We start from the raw sequence: 10963 nt of genomic DNA, 5'->3' as shown, positions 1-10963 counted from the left end.
GGATTGAGCGAGCATCAGCTTTCACGTTCTTCGGACCTGGACGATAGGATATGGTGAAATGGAATCTTGTGAAGAAAAATGCCCATCGAGCCTGGCAAGGATTGAGTCTTTTGCCGTCTCGCAGGTATTGTAAATTCTTGTGGTCTGTGAGGACGGTGAACGGATGTTGTGCTCCCTCCAACTTGATTATGCTGTGTTGTAAATAAAATACAAATAACTAAAGCCCTCATTATTTCAATCTCCTCACATTCTTTCTTACCTGCCTCAGTCACAGTCACACTGATGGGCCATTAGGGGAGGGCCCTTTGTCTCTCAGGTGTGAATCACTAATATTCATGGCCATTGTCACTCCCTCTCATACGCCTTTCTAACACAAAAATGTCTTACAAAAGTTAATCAATATATAGTTTTTTTGTGAATGATTGAGCAGGATGATTTTCACATCATTTTATAGTAAAAACTCTAGTCTATCACATCCAGTTCTCAAAAGTCTTGTGAACAAATGTTATGTATGAGTTTTATGGCCTTATTTTAATGACTTAAAAATTTTCATTTTTTACTAACCATGCATAAATGTTTTCTCAAAAACACAAACATGTAGGCTATATTCATGCTGCTCGTGTATTATTGTAGCACAGTTTGTGCTGATTACAGTGTAATCAGACTTTAGTCATTAATGTGTATTTAAGATACTGAAAAAAGCACAAATGTCAGGGCATGTCAAAACTTTTCCAGGCCCCAAAACACCCTCGGACCCCAGAGGGTTAATGGTGGTGGGTACAGGCCAGGTTTTGATGGCCTCCACCTTCCCCTCATCCCCTCATTTTGATGCCACCGTTGTCGATGTTGTATCCAAGGAACTGCACTGAGGGTTGATGGAAAGAACATTTCTCTGCCTTGAGGAATAGATGGAACTCACTCAGGCGTTTAAGGACCTCTGGCCTCCACCTTCCCCTCGTCCATTTTGATGCCACCGTTGTCGATGTTGTATCCAAGGAACTGCATTGAGGGTTGATGGAAAGAACATTTCTCTGCCTTGAGGAATAGATGGAACTCACTCAGGCGTTTAAGGACCTCCGCAACATGGTGGCGATGTTCGGCCATGCTCCGGGAGTAGATGAGGATATCATCAATATAGACGAGAACAAACCGATGGAGAAACTCCCGGAGTACCTCATGCATAAAGTCCTGGAATACGGAGGGGGGTTGACTAAACCATACGGCATGACAAGATATTCATAATGGCCAGTAGGGGTCATGAAGGCAGTCTTCCACTCGTCCCCTTCACGTATCCGGATGAGGTTGTAGGCGCTGCGGAGGTCCAACTTGGTGAAGACGGTGGCTCCGCGGAGATGTTCCAAAGCTGCTGGAACGAGGGGAAGTGGATAACGGAACTTGATGGTGAACTTGTTAAGTGCCCGGTAATCAATACAAGGCCGCAAGCCTCCGTCCTTCTTGGCCACAAAGAAGAAACTCGAAGCAGCAGGGGACATTAAAGGGCGGATGCAGCCTTGTTGTAAAGCCTCTTCAATATACTCCTCCATGGCCTTCTGTTCTGGGAGTGATAGGGGATAAATCTTTTCACGGGGCACTGGCTCACCCGGTAACAGATCTATGGCACAGTCCCATGGCCTTCTTTTAGGCCATGGGACTGGCTTTCTTCGGGCAGAAGACATCTCTGAAGGGGGCATAGCAGGACGGAATATCCACTGACTGTTTATCCACTGGGCTTTCGATGGAGGTGGAATTTATGGTGAGTGTCATGGGACGGAGTGCTGAGGGTTGAGGAATGTGAGGGAAACAGTCAGGGAAACATTTACTGCCCCACTTCAGGATCTTCCAGGAGATGACAGGGTTGTGCTGCACTAACCACTGCCAGATCTATCAAGGTCATTGGACATTACAGCATTCATATCTGTTCCCATTACTATCTCAAAATTTGCCAGCATTATCACCATTTCTGTCTAAAATGGAAATATTGAAATTCCTTCTAACAATTATCAATACAGCTTTAGTTTTATTGTCAGTCGCAGCGAAAAGAGACCACCTCGTAATATTTATTATTGCATCTATGAACATCATCCTTCCGCAAATGAGATTCCTGGATTAAAGCAATGTAAACCTTTCTTCATCGCAATAATTCTAAAAAACTTGTACGTTTATGGGGGCCATTTAAACCATTGACATTACAACTTAGTATATTCATTTCAGTCATAACTATCAAACAAATAAGTGAATTGAACAAATGAGACAAAGTAATGCTGCAAATGAATTATCTCTAGTCTACCTTTAACCCATCCCTCCCTCACCGAAAAACCCTTTAACACAAAGGAAGCCCATCCCATAGAACTTTTACAGACTGGGGTGGACACAAACCCCAGGCTGCCACCCTCCCCTGTCTTCGTTAGTGAGAGTAATATGACAGCCTGTACAACACTCTAGTCTAGAACACCGCCATTAGCCCTATTATAAGAGAACAGAATAACTTCGAGTTCACACGAGTAATAAAGTGGGGTTAAAAAAAGTATTTATATTCTCTGAGGAAGCAAATATAAATAATTACACCATGTACATTGAAAATTACAAGTGATGGGATCCAGGTCGGTAGTGACCGTTTCAGAAAGCCAAATTGGGTCATCTTTCTCGGCCCCTTCAGGTAGCCCTAGCAGCACATATTCTGGATTGTAGTCATGTGAGAGGTGAAATCGCTTTATAGTGATCGCCATGTTGTCCTCCATGTCCGCTTGGACTGCCGCTGCTGATTTAGTTTTCTTCTTAATTGGCGAGGATGATGGTGAAAGATAAACAAGTTTCCGACTGTGTGACATCTACAAACCAACTACAATTAATAATAAAAAAAAACTACCCCAAATGTAAGAAAAGGAGTCGGACAACAGTAAATGAAGGGCTACAGATGCGGAGCTTGGCTAATGTGTGTCTGGGCTCATGAAAGTGTCACGTGATCCCCCAGTTTACTAGCAATTTCTGAATGAAAATGACTGTTTTAGTGCACTTATATTAATTTAAATTAAAAGTTGAATATTAATTGCCAAAATATAATTGCTTATATGTAATGCATTAAGGATATAATATATCTAATTAATATAAAATAAAATATAATTAATAATAGCAGCAAAATTTGTCACTGTGAACTGCTTTCATTTGGAGCAAGAGATACAGGGGGATATAATTTTATTGTGCCAGTTGTATGTCACTTTGCTCATAGATGATTGATACAGGTTTTGGCTGTGATCTCTTACCCAGAAAAAAAAACCTGGGTCCCACTTTATATTAGGTGGCCTTAACTATGTAATTACATCAAAAAATAAGTACAATATACTTATTGTGTTCATATTATATTGCAAAACACTTTTGCTGCTATTGAGGTGGGATATGGGTAAGGTTAGGGACAGGTTTGGTGGTATGGGTAGGTTTAAGGGTGGGTTAAGGTGTAAAGGATGGTTCAACAGTGTAACTATAAATGTAATTACAGAAATTAACTACAGATGTAATTACATGCAGTTATTAAAAACATGATTAATTTATGTATGATTAAAATTTTAATTTAAATGTAAGGACACAGTTAAGGTCACCTAATATAAAGTGGAGCAGATTAGCCAAGTTACCATGTTTGCTCAAACTAAACTCAAACTTACTGGATTCATGAAATAGACCACAACATTATTCTAACTCAAGCAGGATGATAGGCTAGAATTAAATCCCAACAAGACTTTAGGGACTGTAATATGCTCTCTCTGACTGAAACATGGCTGACCCTGTCAGTACTATCAATCAGTGTAGACGGCCAATTGTTTCTCAGTACACCCTAGGGATAGAACATCAGAAGCCAGTAAATCAAGGGCATGTGTCTTATTGTCAACAGCAAATGGTGTGACACAATCAATGCTGTGACTTTATCTGGACACTTCTCCTTAATCCTTTAAGAGCCCCCTCCTGTGCTCACTTTACACTCATGACTGTATGGCCACTTTCAGCTCCAACCACATTGTAAAATTGCTGATGAGTGATGACGTATTGGTGGGCCTGACCACTGACAATACCGCACAATACGAATTAACAATCACACACATATCAAACATCATATACAAATATGATAAACAATTCAATTGTAAATCTTAATGGAATGAATAATGAGTGGAAAGACTGAAGCATAATAATCAAACATAATATGCAATTTTTTATATGTAAATATGACATCTGTGCCATTCTCAGTCTCAGTCTTATGTCTAAGAGCGAGTTCAAAAGGTTGGGTGAATCTCGGGTCCTGAGGTTCTCAACTTTGGCTCTCAAGGTCCACTTTCCTCCATAGTTTTTTCTCCAGCCTTGATCACCTGCGTGTAACTTTCTAGTAATCCTGAAGACCTTGATTGGTTTGTTCACATGTGTTTGATCAGGGTTGGAGCTGAACTCTGCAGGAAAGTTGACCTCAACTTCCAAAGTTGAGATCCCCTGCTTTAGTTGGCACTATCTTCAAATTGACTTTTGTCCTTAAAGCAGGGGTTCCTAGCCATCCTCCTGGAGAGCTACTGTCCTGCAGAGTTCAGCTCAAACCCTAAATCAAACAAACCTGAACCAAAACAGATTATTTTATGGCTCACATGGGAGAAGATTAGAGTTTCCCTGCATGGTTGGTATAACAACAGGTGAACTAAGAAACAGGAGAGCAGGAGTCAGATGCAATATTTTAATGAAGCACTAAACACTTTAGCATAAAGACACTATAAACAATCTATGAGAAGAAAAAAAAGAAACAGGAACTGAGCACATCAACGTTACTGTCAAGGTGGGACAGGACCTGACAAAGAACACTAGCAGCACAGGGGCTAAATAAACAAGAAACGAACATGACACAGCAAAGATAAAACAAAAGCCAGAGGCACAGCTGTGCCATATGTCAGAAGGCTTTGGGGCCAAACACGTTTTCTCTTTCTAAGCTCAGATTCTAAGCCTTTTTTCTTTTTTGGTGAAAGGCAAAATTATGATGGCTTATGGCTTTACTCACCCTTATGCCATCCAAAATGTACTGTATATGATTTTCTTTCTTCAAATGAACACAAACACATTTAAATAAATTAATGCATCCCCAGTTGGTGAATCAATGTATTCTGAAGCAAAACAGTGGTGTGTCTAAGAAAATTACTAATATTTTAAATATTAACTGGGATAAACTGGGAAAGGTGTGCCAGCTCTAATGTCAACTGTCAATCACAGCACTGGACTGGAAAAGCTCTACAGATACAACCACACTCTGAGTCTCCGTTCATTGCATGTACTAGGTTTGTGTTCCAAGCATTGTCCTTACAATTTTGATTCATTAGTGTAGCTTCTTTTTTGAGAGAAGTTCACTACTGGAGTGTATTACTACTCCTCTCTATTGCTGACAGGAACATATTAAAGGAATGATAGCATTTACAATGCAATGTTGTCACATGCATTTCCATATTTGGTTTCAGTAATCCATTTTAGACCCCATTTCCACCTGTATTTAGCAGTGATACATGCCTTAATTTTTAATCAGTGAATGAAATTATTGCAATATAATATAAATTTAGATTACATGATTTCACTCAATTAACAAGATGAACAATAAAGATGTTTGAAATGTACACCTAATTCATGATAACTTATGATTATCAGATCATTTACAATAATAAACAACAATAATAAAAGTTTCACATACATAGCACAAACTGATGAGACCTCGGCTTGTAATTTGCAGTCAATGATTGCTTGATCCATCTGCTCTCACATTTAAATAGTCTGCTACACATAAGCAAGCATCTCACTGCATCAGAGTTCTCTCATTGATGTCTTTCTCCTCCCCTGCACCACCTGTCTACATCTGCTTACAAGGACTATGACGTATATCTGTTAGTGCAGCTGCAGGTCATGCATGTTCACTACAGTGTGTATTAGCAGTAGAAAGTTTACAGCAAAAGCAGCAACTTTACCTTCCATTCCAGATCTGTTAATAGTAAAATATATTCTGAGAGGTGTCATGACTTATGAATTGTGAATTGTTTGGGAAATGCACAAAATTTATCAAACATTTTACTTAAACTGATGTTGTTTTAAATTTATTATCTTTGTAGAGGTACTTGCCTCAGTGACAAATATATTTTTTTCTTTGTGAATTGGGCACAAGACAAATCTCTCTTCATAAAAAAGGATAGTGCTGGTCCTTGATTATGATTTGGTAAGCCACATTCAAAGCCATTGTAAAATACTCTATAAACACATACCTGTGATCTCTTTACATCATTCTTACATTGTATAAAAGCAATAAGCCCTGTGAAACAGTGATTTATAGTCATTTTAGAAAAGTTAAGCTGGTGTTCCGCTCTGTGCTTAACAAAGCCCCTAAACTGTTTTAAAATCATTATAAATCACAACTTATTGCTTATTGCTTCATTACAAAGTTTGTAAACTGTGTGTGTGTTTATGGTTTTTAGTGATAAAATGCACCTTTTAGTTAATTTACATAATAACAGTCTCTCATGACTTGGCTTCAGGTCAATTCTGCAATACATTTTTATATTTATTGTAAATTTGGTTATAGTTACTATAACATCACTACAACGAATATGGGAATAACATATGCTGTTGAGAAGATATTTGTTATGTCACTGCAACAAATACGGTATGGTCTGGCTACATCCAACAACTATTTCAGGGAATTTTTTCTCATCAAACTGTGAATGCATCCTACTACATCTGATGAGCCATTAACTAATTTAATTTCTGATGTTCTCAGAAACAGGTCCAAAAATATGAAACAATGCTCTGGAACACAAAATGGTACAAAAATATGAAGAAAGAAAATATACTAAGGTACAAAATGTTGTCGATTATAATGATGATAATGTACTTTATCTTCATTTGTACCCAACAAACATCAGTATTTCACCAAATTACAACTGCAAAATTACTGAAGCATCAATCAAACAATGTAAACCATATTTCTTTATTAAAGATCAAGAAACTCCAAGCAGCATATTCATAAATAAAATAAGAGTCTCCCTTAGATGTAATGTTACAGACTATGCTATGATACTGTTATATTTCATGGAATATTGGATGTTTTTATCTGAAATCAAAGGGGCACAAGTGTAAGGCAGGGAAGACACTTAACCCTACAAATTACACATCCTTACCACCACTGTCGGCATCTCAAAGCCACAGGTTGTGTTACACTGTGTAATATATCACTTTGGTTCACATTAGTAACTACTTGGACTTGTACAAAATATACAGGATACAACCTTGAGTTATGACTGACAAGCATGTACAGGGTGAAATCTTCTCGGAAAATGGTCTATGTGCTCCACGCTGACAAATGTCCTTTTCTTTGTGAGCTGACGAATGGCAAATTTCAGAGGGTCTGTGGAATGGCAACAGGAAAATACACACAGGTAGCTGTAAATGGAGTGAGTGTATAAGGTTGTTCTGGTTTAGGTCACTAACATAACACGGCTGAGATTCATAATTGGTCCGACCCTCCTGAAAAACGATTAAAAAACAGCATGTAAAAAGAAATGTAAAAGTTTAATTGTACAGTAAAAAATAATTAATATGTGTGTTTGGACTATTAGAATTGCCTGCAAGAGATGTTTGTCCAGTTGTGGGCATACCAACATAGCTTCATTTACACCAATCACATACAGTATTCCCTTGCAACTCATTAGGAAAAAAGATATCACAACATGTAAATTATGAAAATCATTTCATATACAAGTTTTTTTTTGTCTATATACTCCGTGTGAGTTGTTGTACAGTTGTACAAAAAAAGAAAAAAAGTTTTGGCAGAATATCAGAAAAGCAATGATAATACAGCTGTTTTACAAATGACAGCATGAACTGGTGTAAAATGTCCTTGATGTGCGACAAATTAAAGTGTCGCTATGTTTCTGGAATATAATTGTTCTCTCTGGGCTGGTTGTGCTCACGGATTGATAGTTTCAAAATAGTCTGAAAACACAGTTAAAACTAAACAAAAAATCAAAACAAAACAAAACAAAAAATAAAAAACTTTTTTCAGTGCTGTTGCCATGATTGCAAAGTTTTAGCTTGTCTGACATGGCATTTCTGCACAAGTCACTGCTATACTATTTTGAATGGTTAGCCTTTGCTTGTTCAGTAAACCCATAAACAATATAAACTCAATACAAGCACAAAAATCTATATCAGTAATCAACAACCAAAATCAGAAAAGGAAGCAAAATTAAAATGGCCTCACTGTTTGCAGGTTGAAGAAGGTTTATGACTGTAAAAGGGGTGCATAATTATCAGCGCTCAGTTTTTGGGTTCCTACAGCCGTGTATGATCATCTAGTAACAAAACGTGGAGAGACATCTTTTATTTCGGCACTTAGAAAACAATCACAATGAATCTGAGTCTTTACCCATAGAGAACAAAATTCACAAAGCCATTCAAACAGTCGTTTTGAATTATTTTTAAATGTCCTTTTTTGTTGTTCATTTGTTTTTGTAACTCAACTTCAAAAATTGAGAATATTCAAAATACACTTTTACTTACTTTGCTCTTTCAGTATTTACAAATATGTACAAGAAAAAATTATTTCTCATGTTTTCATTTTTTTCATAATAAAAATCTCTACATACTCCCAAACCCAACCCCCCCCTCCTCTTTTTACACTGCCACAGTTTCCAAAGCTCCAACAGCAGCTCAGCTTTCTTCCTTTGAAAAGCAAGTGTGAGGCAGCACATGGTGACGATGACCTTAGATGGATGTACTATGCTCAATAGCTTCTGGGATGGGTCCTCCTGGTACTGACTGGTAGGACATTGGCATGGGCGTCTTGGCGGGACTCTGTCGGAACAGGGCCCCGTTGGGAGCCCTGTGTTTGCATTGGATGGAGGGCATGGTGGAGCTGCTGAGAGGAAGGGGTAGGGTGCTGCCAGGACCTTGGGCCAGTGTCCGGCCCACCCCATGAGCTTGCTCTGGGAGGAAGGTGCTCACAGACAGGCCCGTGCCCGGGTAGTCTCGCACAGCCTCCCGCTGCTGGCTGGGCGGCATGCTGCCGATGTCCAGGGCAGAGATCTCGATAGATGGTGCGGGGATCTGCTTGTGTGCCATGTCCTCGTCCATAAGACTGTTCATACGCCGATGCACCTGTTCCAGGTTCACCTCCTTGTCCTAGAGAGGGTGAGAGAAGAAAGGAGGGACAGAGAGGCTGAGATCTGCTGGTTCCAGGATGGGATTTTTGCTTTTAAGCTCCATGCAAGTAAGGCTTATTTGTGTTTGAAAGAGAAGATTTATAGAATGTGCACCTTGAAATCAAATTTGGCCATTGGGCATGTAAAATAATAATTTTTCGAGTGACACTAAACCTGCCATTACAATTAACATCACTAACAACTTTAGTGCTGGAACCAACCTGCATTTCATAAAAGACATCAACATTAAAATGTACATTAATTATGATTGTAGTTAATTTTAAGTTAAAACAGCATGCATTTTAATACTGTGTACTTGGAATTTAGTAATTTAAAGTGTTTTCAAAGTTTGTTTCAAGCTCATTATATATATACTGTGTATATAAATACAGTATCTCACAGAAGTGAGTACACCCCTCACATTTTTGTAATAATTTTATTATATCTTTTCATGTAAATGACACTTTGCTACAATGTAAAGTAGTGAGTGTACCGCTTATATAACAGTGTAAATTTGTTGTCCCCTCAAAATAACTCAACACACAGCCATTAATGTCTAAACCGCTGGCCACAAAAGTGAGTACACCCCTAAGTGAAAATGTCCAAATTGGTCCCAATTAGCCATTTTCTAATGTGTCATGTGACTCATTAGTGTTACAAGGTCTCAGGTGTGAATGGGGAGCAGGTGTGTTAAATTTGGTGTTATCGCTCTCAGTCTCTCATACTGGTCACTGGAAGTTCAACATGGCACCTCATGGCAAAGACACTCTGAGGATCTGAAAAAAAGCTCTACATAAAGATGGCGTAGGCTATAAGAAGATTGCCAAGACCCTGAAACTGAGCTGCAGCACAGTGGCCAAGACCATACAGCGGTTTAACAGGACAGCTTCCACTCAAAATATTGACACTTTGGGCCCAATTTGGACATTTTCACTTAGGGATGTACTCACTTTGGTGGCCAGCGGTTTAGACATGAATGGCTTTGTGTTTAGATATTTTGAGGGGACAGCAAATTTACACTGTTATACAAGCTGTAACTTCATCTGTAAATGTTTCCTCTAGGAATTATAAAGTTCAGAGTATATATGGATCAAACAATAAAACTATTAAATTGTAAAAAGAGAGAGAGAGAGAGAGAGAGAGAGAGAGAGAATATTGCTCCATTGCTTGAATACTATTTGAACTTAGCAAATTTAACTTAGTAATTCAAAGCCAAGGTGGAGAGGCCTGACTAGTCCATAAGTCTCAACTAATCTACAATTCATTTTGAATATTTATTTTTTTGAATTAATACATTTTATTTTTTAGAATTATGCAGAAGAAATACAGATTGGCTCCAGAGTCCACCACTGTTATAGTAAGGTCACAATCTGTTACACAAAATAATTTGTTAAGATCTCACAGCATCCTCAAATATGTAGATTAATGAAGCTTTGCAGCATCAAATGCAAAGACACATTAGAGAGTAATGAAGCTTTAGGGAGGGATAGGTCAGGAGTTATGCCTGGAATTGCAAAGCAATTGAACTGGGTAAATTAGTCTGTCATGTTAGGTTGAAGCAGACTACAAATATTTCCAAGGGGATACATGCTTCCACACATTTCCCACAATCTCATCGCTGTTTAGTAATCCTATTTGTCTTAACTAATGAAGAGAGTTGGGTTAAAATTTAAGGTATAATGACGTAAGATTTTATAAAAAAAATTAAATAAATAAATATATATATATATATATATATATATATATATACAGTATATATACACAAA

The 10963-nt window shown here is 38.2% G+C and overlaps 1 protein-coding gene across 1 annotated transcript in view; it reads right to left on the bottom strand.

Moving 5' to 3' along the window:
• Positions 1–8683: 8683 nt before the first annotated feature.
• Positions 8684–10963, bottom strand: part of grid1b (glutamate receptor, ionotropic, delta 1b) — a 484036-nt gene continuing 481756 nt past the window's right edge. Inside the window, exon 16 of the mRNA XM_016439916.1 lies at positions 8684–9177. Within this exon, the coding sequence (XP_016295402.1) occupies positions 8761–9177 (417 nt within the window). The 3' untranslated portion in view covers positions 8684–8760. The remainder of the gene's footprint in view (positions 9178–10963) is intronic.

This window comes from Sinocyclocheilus anshuiensis, unplaced genomic scaffold, assembly GCF_001515605.1.
Source record: "Sinocyclocheilus anshuiensis isolate Anshui unplaced genomic scaffold, SAMN03320099.WGS_v1.1 scaffold151, whole genome shotgun sequence".
Classification (NCBI taxonomy): Eukaryota; Metazoa; Chordata; class Actinopteri; order Cypriniformes; family Cyprinidae; genus Sinocyclocheilus; species Sinocyclocheilus anshuiensis.
The sequence above is the reverse complement of the archived record's forward strand: the minus strand, read 5'-3'. Positions and strand labels throughout refer to the sequence as shown.